The sequence below is a fragment of the Pelodiscus sinensis genome, chromosome 7 (assembly GCF_049634645.1).
Source record: "Pelodiscus sinensis isolate JC-2024 chromosome 7, ASM4963464v1, whole genome shotgun sequence".
Lineage (NCBI taxonomy): Eukaryota > Metazoa > Chordata > Testudines > Trionychidae > Pelodiscus > Pelodiscus sinensis.
This window is the reverse complement of record NC_134717.1, coordinates 34,647,498-34,662,059: the sequence shown is the minus strand read 5'-3', so window position 1 is coordinate 34,662,059 and position 14,562 is coordinate 34,647,498. Positions and strand designations below refer to the sequence as shown.

General features: G+C 41.4%; 1 protein-coding gene across 1 annotated transcript in view; it reads left to right on the top strand.

Moving 5' to 3' along the window:
* Positions 1-14,562, top strand: part of DPP4 (dipeptidyl peptidase 4) — a 76,664-nt gene that overhangs the window by 36,872 nt on the left and 25,230 nt on the right. The window contains exons 13-18 of the mRNA XM_006114841.4: positions 2,764-2,868; positions 2,957-3,024; positions 7,399-7,452; positions 8,004-8,128; positions 9,768-9,815; positions 14,464-14,562. Coding sequence (XP_006114903.2) covers positions 2,764-2,868; positions 2,957-3,024; positions 7,399-7,452; positions 8,004-8,128; positions 9,768-9,815; positions 14,464-14,562 — 499 coding nt within the window. The remainder of the gene's footprint in view (positions 1-2,763; positions 2,869-2,956; positions 3,025-7,398; positions 7,453-8,003; positions 8,129-9,767; positions 9,816-14,463) is intronic.

The window sequence follows — 14,562 nt, the reverse complement described above, 5'->3', positions numbered from 1 at the left end:
ATGGTATGCTACCCACACCTGATCCATAACTTACCTTGGACAATGGCTAACTGCACACATGTGGCAAAATCAATAGATCTCAATCGGAGTTGTACATAACCCACTCATTTCAATTTTATGGGTTTTGTAACTCTAAACTTTCTGAATTTAGCTTATAACTCTGGCTCCAGTATAGTTTGATTGATCTAGGGGTTGTTTAATGCATGTCAGTGGGCAACAGTTCTCTGGAACTGCACAGTGGCTAGAGATAGCCAGAGCTGTGTGCTTCTGTCAGTTCCCCCTTTGTCTCTGAGTTATTGCCTACAGAGTGAGATTGTGCAAGAGGTAGGTATTCACTCTGCCAGCTGAGAAGTCCTTGACACTAGTGGAATGCTCAGTTAGCTGGACCTGACCACTCTCCTGCCAAAGCTTTGCACTATTAGTGTGGCATGAAGGAGCCAAAATGCACTAAAAGAATCTCCCCTGTTGTTTCTGCACTGGTTTGGAAAGTGGGCCTTTAGCATAACAAAATACGACATCACTTCATTCACATTTATCCCTTTTTGCTCTTAAAACAAAATCCCCCAAACCACAAGAACAGCAAAGTCTTGCTCACTTTTTGTTTTAACCAACTAGATGAAATTTTTCTCACAGCTCTGCTGATTAGAACTCTATCTAACTGCCATTTTCCACATTGCAGGGGGACAGAATGCCAAGTGGTAGAGAGTAGGCACCTGTTGAACTACTATCTGGAGGAAGTGAAGGCTAGACCCAAAAGATCAGATTCGAGGGAGAAATGTGTTTCAGAATTTCTGATGAGAACACAGAATATGCTCTCCACGCCTGCACTCTCCACACATTGACTCTGTTTTAGTCACAAATTCACTTTAAAGTCAGAAAGCAAAAATTAAACACAGTGAGGGAGGAAACAGCAGGGATGAAATCATCCCCAGTACAACTATGAGAGATCATCCCACCTGCTGTCAGATTTGATATGAAAAGGAAAGCTTTAATGCTGACACATTTTGCTTCTATACAGCAAAGGCTCTACAATCAGACAGTTGGTGTAAACTGTTGGGCAAAATCATGAGTCTTTGTGCCATTAAACTAGCAGGATTTTTAAAAAAGAGTCAGGAGAGAGAGAGAGAGAGAGAGAGAGAGAGAGAGAAAAGAAGGTATTTTAATTTCACAACAAGCCACAGTGACAGTCTACAGAACTCCACCCTACTGTGCAGTGACTGGCCAAGTGAAATGGATGTGAGGATGCACAGACTGCCTGGATGCTCTCTTTCGAAAAAGCGCCTTGCTTTTCAAAAGTACTGGTTGTAGTCTAGATGCTCTTTTTCGAAAGAGCTTTGCAGTCTAGATGTAGCCAGTAAGTGGTAGGCCAGAGCCCTATAGACTGACACTCTGGCTTGCCATGCACGAAATCTCCATATAGGCAGATTTTACCTATAATCTCATCCAGCCCAGGATAAAATGACATTGGCTGATTAGTGACCTCTTTTTAATTACCTCTTTTTGTCAAGTGCTTTGAGATGTACTGATGAAAAGCATTCTGCATGAGCTGGGCAGTATTGTAATTTTTACTAACCAGAGGGAAAAAGTATAGTGAATTCAAGATCACACAGTACATCACGGTCCCTATATTGATCATGGCCTAGGAACCAACTGTGGGTAGCCTCGGAATGTAAGCCCTTGCCAGATAAGATAAAGGAGAATCACATTTAGCTGAAATAAGATTTCAGTTTTAAATAGGCCTTTGAAAAACTAGTGAAATACAGTCCATGTAGTTTTGTATAAAAATATTGCCAAGCAGGCAGTACTGTACAGAGAAATGACCTTGAGTGCTAATCCCAGTTTATACTACTGACTTACTGAATGGCCTTAGACATGTCACTTTATCAATCTGTTTCCCCATATATAAAAAAAGAACAGTAGGATGTTGTGGGTGATTGTGAGAAGTGGTTATTGTTTTGAGTGTGTAATACACTATAGAAATTTACTGTTATTTCACTGGGAGCAATTTCATGCTTTTCAGGTTTGATGTTTGTTTGCTTGCTTGATTATTTCTATATTTAACATACAGAGTCTAACCCAAAGCCCTCAGGAGTCAATGGAAAGACTCCTGTTGATTTAAATGTGCTTTGGGTCAGGTCTGTTTTTGTTGAATGGTTTTTTCCTCAGTGACAACATAAAAATACAAGTGCCAGCTTTAGGTTGTTTTGAATTGTAAAGCCACTTCCACACAAAATTGGACCATTTGCCCTTGAGACATAGCTTGTTTTCATTGGAAAATGAAGCCATTTTTCAATTGAAAAGCTTGCAGAAGATAGGAGACATGTTAATGAAATGTGCCCAAATTCATAAACATGCAAGCCCCCTCAAATGTTACATTTAGCAATTAGCAGTAACACGTACGCCACGATATTATAAAGTGACAGGGAAATAGTAAACCTGAAATCCTTACATCTGAAGGGGAGGTGGAAGCTGGTGGGTGGCAGGTTGCTAGTGCACCGGAAATTCTGTTGCTGAAGAAACAAATGCAACATGTTGGCTATATTTACTTCTAAAGATGGTTGCTATAGGTTTCACACACCTAATGAAAATAGATTTCCCCCCCCTGAACTGACACAGCATTGTGCGATATGTTTACTAAGATACATGACGTGCATGTTAAGAAACTGTGAATTCAGATGTTGCGGGAATCCCCAAAACTAAAGGTTAACATTTTGTTCTTCGGTTTCTATCATCTGCTTTAAAAGGTTTGTTGTGTTTTTCCAGTTTCAGCCTTCTGACCCTTACTTTGCACCTGATAATGTTGGCTACTATAAAATTCTAAGCAATACAGAGGGCTACAAACACATCCACTATATTAATGGCAGCGGGGTGAGTAATAACTCCTAGGACAGTCATTGCTGATTGACATTTCTTTAGACCGCCATGGAATTTACCTTTTGCCTCCCTTTGTTTTTAGAGCAGAAAACCTATTACAAATGGAAAATGGGAAGTCATCAGTATAGAAGCTGTAACCAGTGACTTTATGTGAGTATTGTAAGAAAATCAATTTAATAGTAAGTCTTTACAACATAGTACAGGTTAGTGGCTGTTGGAGAACCTGCTAGGCATCTATCTGTACCTTTATGTGCCTCAGTCCTTTTGAAATCTACTCCTTGTGAATGGAAGGGAGGCTCTTGTCTTCATGGGGGGGGGGGGGTAGTCAATAACATTTAGTGGAACATAAAGGATTGATTCAGGTGTGCGTACATATGTACATGCAAACTCTCACACAATTCTCAACCCAAATCTCTGGATGCAAATGTGTGTAGAGTTCGAAAATATTTTTATTCTAGACAGTTCTGAACTTTGCAGTGTTTTCTTATCTTTGAGATACATGTACACACGTGTATACTGCTCTACATATTTGACTGTAGGCTTTTCCTACAATGTATTGTTAAAAGATATTACAGTGTCTGTGAAACATCATGCCCTTTCTTCAGATGCAGACCAGAAATTGTATGGGGGCAGAGGATGCAGAGGCTGTTCTACTTTTGTTTTTTTTCTGCTTGACTATCTTGGGAATATTTAAAGCTTAAGCCTTCTGATTCGAAAAGAAGTTATGCCAGGGGCAATTTTCTTACTTGGTTTCAGAAAAATTCTCATTTTGTTTCAGTCTCACATTAAATTCAGAAATGCTCTTTTTAGAGGTCCCAGCTTATTTTGAATGTTTTCTTCTGTAAAAAATATTTAGAATGTATTTCAGAGGACAGCTGTCCCCTTAAGTATTGTTAAAATTCAAGTGAAGAATGATGCATTCTTTACCACTTACTTCATAGTGTTGTAAATTAAGTACAATTCCATTTTAGTCAGTAGAGATAAAGGAGTATGGTAAGAGGAGAATTGGATTTAAAAGAGAGAGCATGTGTTTGTCAAACACAATAAATAAGGTAACTGTTATAACAAATATACTTAGTTATCAATGTAAAACAGAGTAAAACTACATAATGTAAAATCCTGTTCAGTCACTTGCTTTGTGACCACTATATAGAATAAAGAGCAAGAACATTGAAGCGTCTCAAGTTGCTCTTACTTGTAACAGCCCAACTAACAACCCCCTGATGGTGTCCCGAACAGTTTAACCCATACAGTCCTGCATATGTTTTTATCATAGTCTCTAGCTCATGGCTGTTTGTAATGGCTAATGGCTTCTTTCATAGGATGTGACGCTTTTTGCACATTGATTTCTTGCAGCTAGTGCCTTTTTATAAATTCAGGTGCAATAACAGCTCCTCTAATGTGCACATCTTTGTAAAGTTACCTACTGGAGATGAGCAAGTAGGAAAGAAGTTTTCCCAAATTGTGTATGTCTACACATCAAAGTGAATTTGGAATAACAGCCGTTAGTCTGAATTAACTTCCATAGCATCTACACAAGCAAACCGCTATTTCAAATTAAATTTGAAATAGCAGGGTGCTTAATTCGAGTTAGTTAAACTTCATTCTCCGAGGAATAATGCCTAACTTGAATTAGCTAATTCGGAATAAGCGCTGTGTAGATGCGTATTCTGAAATAGGGGGCCTCCAGCCTTCCCAGTTTCCCCTGGTGGCCACTCTGGGCCAAACCAGGAAAATTCTTCTCCCTCCCCACAGTTCCGGAGCCCTTAAAGAGGAAGACTCTGGCCACAGTGTCTGTGCCAGCTCCAAGCCTGCCGGCCCAGAGCCAGCAGTCACTGCCCCGACTCCGTGGCCCCAAAACATGAGCCAGCAAGCCACTGGCAGCCAGCCCTCCACTGCATCCCAGGAGTAGTCTGCCAGCTCCCAGGAGCCTGCCAGGGACCGTAGAAGGTGGGAGCCTTCCTGGTCCAGGGCGGAGATCAGGGTGGACCATACTCAGGTTTGGTGGGATGCCCCCAATGTCCATGATCTCCACACTAGACAGAGGAACGCAGCCATCTATGGCAGGAAAGCTGCCAGCCTGGCCACCAAAGGCCACATGCGAACCCAGGAGCAGGTTTGCATGAAAATCAAGTTGGTCTGGCAAGACCCCCAACCCTGACCCCTTCCTCACCTTGCCTCCCCCTTCCAGCTCCATCCTCCCAGGTTTCTCCCTCTCCTCTTCCACCCTCATTCCCACCCTAGTTTTGGTCAATAAAGAGTTTGTTTTTGGCAAAAAATGTGTTTTTATTTGACATCAGGAAGGGGGGTTAGGGAGGGGTAAGTGGAAGGAGGGAGGAATGAGGCACAAGCCCCCAGTGGGGCACACCAGGGAGGCTCTTAGTGCTCCTCAGGGTGGAAGCTCTTCTCCAGGGTCTCCTGGATACTGACAGCCCCCTGATGGACCTCCTGGAATGTAGCCTGCAGAAAGTTCAGCCAGGCTTGCAGCAACGTGTCCACGAGAAGCACTAGAGTGCCCAGGGACAGCTCCGGCTCCATGTTGCAGCGTGCTATGGTATCCTGAGTGAAGGCAACGGAAAAAGGGAGCTCCTAGCTGGTGAAAACCAGCATAATTCGTATACTGCCACCTCCTCAGCATAAGAGAAGTGCTGGAGTAGACATGGCCAGAGCTGTCACAACAGCTCCTAAAGACAAATAGAGACTGGCTAATGCTGAGGCTGCTTTAAGTTGCAGCAGAGGGCAAATTGTCCCCCAGCTGCCTCCGGGATGGGTGGACAGCTCTATGTCATCATATGTACCAAGCCCTGCACCAGCACACCCCAGATTCTGTTCCATAATTTAAAATATTGGCAAAAAAATAATCAAACCATACAGAGTTTTTTTCTGCTTCTATGTAAACTTTTCTGAACTGACTTAGGCTTTACCATGACATGTCTCAATGTGATCACCATATTTTCAGTTGTTCTCTTTGCTGTTTGGTAATCTGCTCTGCTAGTGTTTGCTATTTAAGAAGGTTGACCTCCAGTCTTGGAACATCACAACCCTTGGCTTTTGGGATTATGCTTGTTCCTTTGATACGCAATCCCAGCTATAAAGACACAATTTAGTTATTTCTGTGTAGTGTTTCTGTCTTGCACTCAGATGCTCGGTGGCAGCATTTAGTGTGACCTCTGTGTCAGACAGACAATAACATGAAAAATGCAAGCCAGGACTTAATGACATTTGTGAAGGAATCTCTTCTGTCCCTCAGCAGCAATCCTGGAACTCAATAAAATCTGTGAAAGAGGCCAGCCTTACCTGATTTTTTTCCTGGCACCAACCATGAAGGGAGGGTTATTGTTCAGCTATACCAAAGGAAGGACAGGAGATATTTTATATGGTTTTAATCAGGCTGTAACTTTATTATTAAATGTCTGAGACTATCCAACAGATAAGTGTGCAATACAGGAAACCTTATCTTCATTACATAATTAGCCAGGTGGGTTCCATCAGTTCCCCCTTTTTTCCCATCCAGGTTCACCCCAGCCAATCCATTAATTGGGATGTTACCATTCATACCTCCCTCTCCTAGGAAGGTTAAGTTGGGCTATGAGAAAGGGGACCGGCTCCTTGAGGTATCAATCATAGAAGTCCTAACACCTCCTTTCCCTCCACTCCATTCCTTTAATGAACACCTTTTTTTAAGTCATTTTCTAGGCCATGTATCTGGCCACTGGCCATGCACTGGACTTCTGCTCCACACTTAAGAGTTGAAACATACAACCTACCATACAGCTCTCATGCCATGCAGGAACAAAGCCACTCTGAACCCCCCGTGTGGAGAGCAAATAAAATCCAACCCCACCTAGGCCAATCTAGTAGTAAGAGAAAAATTCCTTCCCAGCTCCTCTTATCTTGACCAAATCTGATATTTCATCACCCAGAGGAGATGGAAGGCAGGTGCCTCCTCAGCCTGCTGAAGGTAAAAGGCTGCCCCTTTTAAACCTTTCCACCGATCTGGTTCTCAACAGATGCGTCAGGGTTAACACACTGGTGCCTTGTCCCCTTTATCAGCAGTTTGCCTCTCTCCCCTGCCTCCCAGCCATAAAGAACTGTTCCCCTTCATTTGGCCAGACAAATTTCCACCTGTTTAGAGGGGTAGTGTGGGCTTACAAGGGCGTATAGTACTCCTTTCAGCTACAGTGCCCAAAGACAGGGTTTGCGCTCTAGTTCAGGGTCTGCCTTCCCACTGCTTCCCCTCAGTTTGCATTAGTCTTTGCAAATGCTACTGCAGGTAACAAATTACCTGAGTTTGGCAACTTTGATGTAAAATACATAAAATAATGGAAGGCTATTTTGGCTAGATATAAATATGAGCACCACAGGATAGCTCATATATTTACCTGTATTAAGCAGAGGTCTGTTAACTTCTCTAAATAAAAATTAGATGCAGAAAAATGTGATTAAGCAATATCTAAATGATCATTTAACCTTGTGTAAATACACTATAAATCACTTATTTCAACCAGTCTCTTTGTTTTATAGATACTACATCAGTAATGAATTTGATGGAAAGCCAGGAGGAAGAAACCTTTATAAGTATGAAGCTTATTACATTTCCTAATTTAGGCATGGAGGGAATATAATGAAAATTGTACACAAGTATAGTAGTGATTAAGATATTCAAAGTCCATTGATCCTATGTGAGAGAGTTCATTAAAATATTTTAGGAAAACAAGCTGTTAAATAAGACATGTTTCAGAAAATGGAAGTATTTATTTAGAAGATGAAAATGCTCATTATAATATTGGTATTTTAGAGTTTTGATTATGATGTAAGTTGCAGCATTGCCTTTTAGTTTCTGTTTGTGCTGCCATTAAAATCAACTGGACTTTTGCTGTTAGGACTGGATCTTAGCACTGTATACAGTGGCATGTTTGTAAGGAAAACCCATAATAATGTGAAATGCATTGTTACTAGGGGGCTCTGTTCTACAGAAGTGCTTATGCATGGTTTGTACAGAGATATGTCTCTGTAAAAGACACAGATTCCATCTGGCATTGTTTAGTCACCTGACAAATGTGGTGACTGAATGAACATTTTCAGAAATGTCATTTACCTTTGAAATGAAACTTTCCATCACTTTGCAGAGTGTCAGTTGGAAACAGTCCAACTACACCTAAATGTGTGAGCTGTGATTGGGACAAGGACAGATGTCGATATTATTCTGCATCCTTCAGCAGTGATGCAAAGTATTATCTGCTGAATTGTTATGGTGAGTATGACCCACACTAATAGCTATGAATGTGACTCAGTATTGAATTAGGAGGAATTCAACCAGTGATATCTTTGGTACGTGCTAAAGAACAATGATATGTGTTCACTGGTATTTCTTTGGATTTATGCAGTATTTAACAGGGCTGCCTACCCAAGACTCTAAGCACCCGTCACACAAATTTATATCACAATATTCAGCAGAACTCACTCCCTAACAAAACGTACACTTCCCCTCCTCCATGTAGGTCCAACAATCCCCATCTCTGAAGCAGCCTGTGCAAACAGATGCAGCTTGCTGTGTGCTCAGAAGGGCAACAGACTAGGGTCAGTGGCATGAGCCAGTGCTGATGGCTCATCATGAAGAATGCGCTATTACCAGCCCCCTTGAAAACATCGTAGAGGCGACATTCACTTCAGGGTCATAGTGTGGAAAATAGTTTCTTGCCTTCTTTGATGACTGGTGGTCCAAAAGAATCAGTGGCAGAATTCCATAGACTTTTTTATTTCTCTGGGAGGGAAGATACTGCTATGAAGAGCTGTATATTGTCAAAGGACTTGGACACTCCTTTGCCAGCAAGGCCAGTGATATGCTTTTTAGGGAAGCAAAATCCTTGTTTAGCGGGAGTAATATTAGGGGAGAGATGGTCAGCCTGTTACAAAGACTCCCAAGAAATATTTAGTGACACTCTGAACTCATCTCACCTCCTGAGTCACCAACCTACATGCGTGCTGGAAAGTTATAGGGATGAATCTGAAACACCTCTGAGTTTTGAACTGCACATTGTTTTACGGTGATGAAATCTTATGCTTTCACACTTCACCTCTCTCAAACATGCAAGGAGGAGCCTGGGGCTTCTGTGGAGAGCCTTTGGGGAGATTCTCTGTGTCCTTATCAGGCTTAGATAATCATCCGAAAATTCCGGGATTTACCCAAACTGAACATTTTGGGACTAGTGATAGAAATGTAGCCGTGTTAGTCTGGTGTAGCTGAAACAAAATACAGGACTATGTAACACTTTAAAGACTAACAAGATGGTTTATTAGATGATGAGCTTTCGTGGGCCAGACTCACTTCCTCAGATCAAATAGTGGAAGAAAATAGTCACAACCATATATACCAAAGGATACAATTAAAAAAATGAACACATATGAAAAGGACAAATCACATTTCAGAACAGAAGGGGAATGCGGGGGGGGGGGGGGGGGGGGGGGAGAAGGAAGGTAAATGTCTGTGAGTTAATGATATTAGAGGTGGGGAAAAGTAGATGTCTGTGAGCTAATGGTATTAGAGGTGATAATTGGGGAAGCTATCTTGGTAATGGATAAGGTAGTTGGTGTCTTTGTTGAGCCCCCGCGGTGAGTGTCGAATTTTAGCATGAATGACAGTTCAAAGGATTCCCTTTCAAGTGCAGATTTGAAAGGGAATCCTCTGAACTGAACTTGTTTTAAATAACTATTTGATCTGAGGAAGTGGGTCTGGCCCACGAAAGCTCATCATCTAATAAACCATCTTGTTAGTCTTTAAAGTGCTACATAGTCCTGTATTTTGGGACTGACACTCCCCTAATTAGTATTACAGGATCATGTTTAAGAAGGCATTCAGCTAAAACACTGATCTTGCTTGGTTGTGTCAACAGGTCCAGGCCTACCCACTTCTATGCTGTTCAGAAGTAGTGATGATAAAGGTATTTGATCTTCTCTATTTTCTTTTGCAGTACAGATTCAAGTGTAGTAGATATTGGGTATCCTTTAGTTTTAGGGTATTTTCACTTTTGACAGCTTTCATGTCCTTTGTAACTCTAAGTTTTTTCCAGTAGACTGAAATAAAATTCATTGGAATTTAGTCAGACTTGTCATTTATTTCTGCTGCTGTTTAACAAGGTGTATTCATTTTCATCAGTGATTTAAACCAATAATCAAGATAACTTGTTTTAAATAATACATTTTACTCTTTTTTAAATTTTTAGTTGTTTTCCTAAAGAAAAGTTAATTCTCATTGGTTGGTAGGCCATTAAATCATGTTGATTTGTAACTAACAATAGCAAATTTAATGCCTCTTTTTGCTAACCAAGAGCAAACATTATATATATAGTTAGTAAGCAATTTTGTAGCTCAAAGTTTTGTTTGGATTCCTAATTTTTCACATTTTTAATTTGCTAAAAAATAGTGAATGATGAATTTCTTGGTTGCTAGGTAAAGTTATACTCAGGTTTTGTGCCAAGATATATTTGGATAGAAATTAGTGTACAAAACAAGTCCTGATAAATTGTTTTTTGTAAATAAAACTATCTTAAATGTGTTGGATACATAAGGAACAAAAAAGCAAGTTTATGAAACTGTTTTGCATTTCAAACTGATTTATTAAACAAAGCACATATTAACAGAAGCAAGAAATTTACAGGTTTTCAAAGCCAGGTTTTTAAAGGTAGTTAGGTGCCCAAAGATGAAGATAGCTACCTACTGGGATTTTCAAAAGCATATTCACACCCAGTGTCCATTGAGTTCAATGGGAGTTGTGTGTTGTACTTAGGTGCTTTGGGGCTAGATTCATAAAGGGAGGTCTATATTAAACTTTGTGGTGCCTGACATTTAGGTGCCCTGCCAGTGGGTGGAATTCACAGCTCTGAGTTAGGTAGCCAGGCTCTCTGTACAATGCATGGGGAAAGTTAGGTGCCTAAGAATGAGATTCACAGAAGCAAGCAAGCATAGTGGAGAACTATCTGTCAATGCCATTGAGTGGGGTGAGCCCTAATCCTTGCCCTCAGAGGGAACTAGATGGCTAAATCTGGGCTAGATGGAAGTCCTTCTCTTTGCTTGGGATTCAAAGCTGAGCGCCCTGCATGGAGTTGGGTGTCTAACACAGGTCTGTCAGTTTCTCAAGGAGAAACAGAGTCATCATGGGGACCAGAGAGGGAGCAAGCATGGGTCTCTGACTCTGTAGCCCAGTAGTTTGGAAATGGACATTCACCTGAGAGGTGGAGGACCTAGGTTTCAGTTCCTGCTCTGGTGGATATTTTGTTAGACATTAGGGAACAGCTTCAACAGGAGAGTTTGAGGTCTATCCCAGAGCATGCATGAGCCAGCAGCTAGGGCATTGCTGCATGAGGCAGAATGAGAAATCAAGGTCAGGTCTCTCATACCCAGAATGAATGCTCTGACCACTGGGTTAGCGTTTCATGTTTTGGCTGTATTTTGTGCATGGTCCAATTCATAGATAGGCTTTAAGATGGGTTCTGAACACATCTATTAGATCAGCTCCTTCAGTTGAGATAGGTGGGAAATATCTAGCTTGTGACTTCAACCAAGGCTTAGGTGTGAGTTAGGCACCAAATTGTGCAATGGTTTCATGACTGACGTAGCTTCTCCAGTGGCAGAAATTTACAGTATCCTTCCACTGCCTGGGGGACTTAATCAGTGGAAATTTAGGTTCTCCACAGTTAGGTAGCAGCTGAGCAGGGGGTATATGGATCTAAAATTTGGATTTAGGTGTTTAAAATGGTAGGCACTGAAGTCCTACTTGTGAATCTAGCTCTGTACATCCCTCTGCATCTTTAGGTACCTTTGAAAATCTGGGCCCTTATGCTTCAAGGCTTTAGAGCAATAATAAATCTCATCCTCTCTCACCTGCTTTTTATCCATGGATTAGGAAAGGAAAATAAGCTCTCCTGCTTTTTTTCCTCACTGCCCAATCAGTTTCTCAACTTTGAATGAACTAGTCCAAATAAAGAGCATATTTGTGAAGGGGTGAATCATGGAAGTCCCCTTGAAGTTGTCCCCCAGTGTGCTGATCGTGTCACTGACACCTGCCTGCCTACTCTCTAGGGCTCCTCACCATCCTGTCCTGTTGGAGCAGATCCTCTGATCATCCCAGGTTACTGTCCCTCCCCACACAGAGCAACACAGACACTGAACCAGTTCAGCTCTGGGAGGACTCAGCTCTAAGGGAAACCAACCCCAAAGAGACCAAAACTCCCCAAAAATCTATCTTACCCTGTGTAAAAGTTTTATACAGTGAAAGCTCAAATGGTCAGACCACTTTATCAATGAAAAAAAATGCACAGTGGTTGCTCCACTCCCCCACCCACAGGTAACAGGTATTTACACTGGGCTTGATAATAAACAAGTGTTTTTATTACAGGGGTGGGCAAGACCACCTCCGCAGGCTGGATCTGGCCCACCAAGCTGGTTGATTCAGCTCATGGCCACCTTGTCACTCCCTTGCCCCCAGGACAATCGAGACCTGGAGACAGGGGAGCATACGAAGTCTTCTCCCCGCCACCTGGGGCATGTGGCAACAGAGGGAACTGTTCAAAACTGCTGGTGGTTCCCTCTAGGCAGCGCACACCCCTGGCAGGGACGAGGCAGGGGTGAGAGACTTTGAGCACTACCATGTCCTCTGGCCCTGAATGGCTTGGGCGGGAGGAGAGCGTGCAATGTTTCCTTCACTCTAGGCACCGTGTGCCCCTAGCAGTGGAACTGCCAACTGTTCAAAACAGCTGGCAGTTCTCTGTAGGCATCAGGGAGGCAGGAGCAACAACTTCACATGCTCCCCCAGCCCCAGGCAAATTGGGATCTGTGGGCAGGGGAGCATGGGAAGTCTCCTGACCCCGCTCCTTCTACATGAGGCCCTACCCTTTCCAGGGCAGTCCGCAATGACTTCAGAAATGTGTGAAGTAGCCCCTCTTCAAAAATTATTGCTCACCCTGTTCTATTAAGTACAAAAAGTAGGATTTAAATGGTTGCAAGTGAAAACAGTCAGGTCACAGTAAATTACTAAATCAAAATACACTTAGCTAGTTCTAATCCATTCAATTTGTTAAATGCAAATTCTTACCCTGCGCAGCTGTTCTTATCTCAGGTAAAGAACTTCAAGTCAGAGTTAATCCTTACTTTGGCTTGTGTCTACAGCTTTTCAGAATTCTTCAGGGATTTTTTAGGAGGGCCAGCCAGTTTGCCAAAGATAGTTGAAGACAAGGGCTGATTGCTTCCTATTGCTTAATAGACTTCCCCAAGTGTGTAAATCCTTTGTTTGGCACCCTCCCCATTCCCAAGGACAAATACAGTTTTAAGAGGAATTCCAGTATCAGGAGGCACGGTCATATGTCTTTCTAGGACCGATCACAGTTTGGGCTTATAGGGCAAACTAGACTACTCACAAGTCACTGGTTTAAGTGCTGAGTCATTAAGTTTACGAGGTATCAGTAATGGCTCTCATTAGCACATTTAGAATTATAAACAGATCCAAACTTCATATTTTTAACTTCACATACAAGAATGACACATGCATAAAAATAGGATATACACATTCAGCAGATTGTAACTGTAAAACTGACATGTTAGATGACCTGTTTTGCATAAAACATCTTCTAAGTTATGCATATTCATATTCATAAACTAACTTTCATAAGGCACGGGGAGGCATGACAATATTGTCTGCTAGTTAAACTGACACCAGAAATAATAAAAGCAAAAATTCTTCTGAACAATAGAAACCAAAAGTGCTTACATTTAGAAATATATAAATATCAGCATTTGCTCTATTGAAAAGACTGCCATGTAATGCATTAAATATTTATGTTTTAATTGAGTTAATCTAAAAAAATTGAAATGTTTTCCCAATTGTGTATATAAGTAAGAAAAACCAGCAATTGGAACTTTTAATATTTGAAGAGGGCCCCACTATAGAAAGAATGTGGATGCATATGAAAGGGTGCAGCGGAGGGCAGCCAAAATGATTAGGGGACTGGAGCACGTGATCTATAAGGAGAGGCTAAGCGATTTGGACTTATTTAATTTGCAGAAGAGAAGAGTGAGGGGGGATTTGATAGCAGCCTTCAACTTCCTGAAGGAAGGTTCCAAAGAGGACAGAGAGAGGCTGATCTCAGTAGTGATGGATGGCAGAACAAGGAGCAATGGTCTCACGTTACAGAGGGAGCTGTCTAGGTTGGATATTAGGAAAAATGATTTTTCCAGGAGAGTGATGAAGCACTAGAATGGGTTACCTAAGGAGGTGGTGGAATCCATCCCTAGAGGTTTTTAAGTCTCAGCTTGACAAAACCCTGGCTGCATTGATTTCGTTGGGATTGGTCCTGCTTTGGGTAGTAGGCTGGACTTGATGACTTCTTGAGGTCTCTTCCAGCCCTAGAATTTCTAATATTCTATGAATGATGTAGCATATTTGTATTTATTTAAATGATTTTAATAGAGTATAGTAAATGTTGGTCTTAATGTAGATTATCATTTCAGATTTGATTTTCAACAAGTTTTTAAAAAGGAAAAAAGTATTTAATTTAAATTAAAAAATCATCCTTTGTTGTCCACCTTCTTGTTTAGTTAACAGAACTCTGGAAAACAACACAGATTTGAATAGTACTTTGAAGAACATTCAAATGCCTTCCAAAAGAGTTGATACCATTAGTCTGAATGGATACA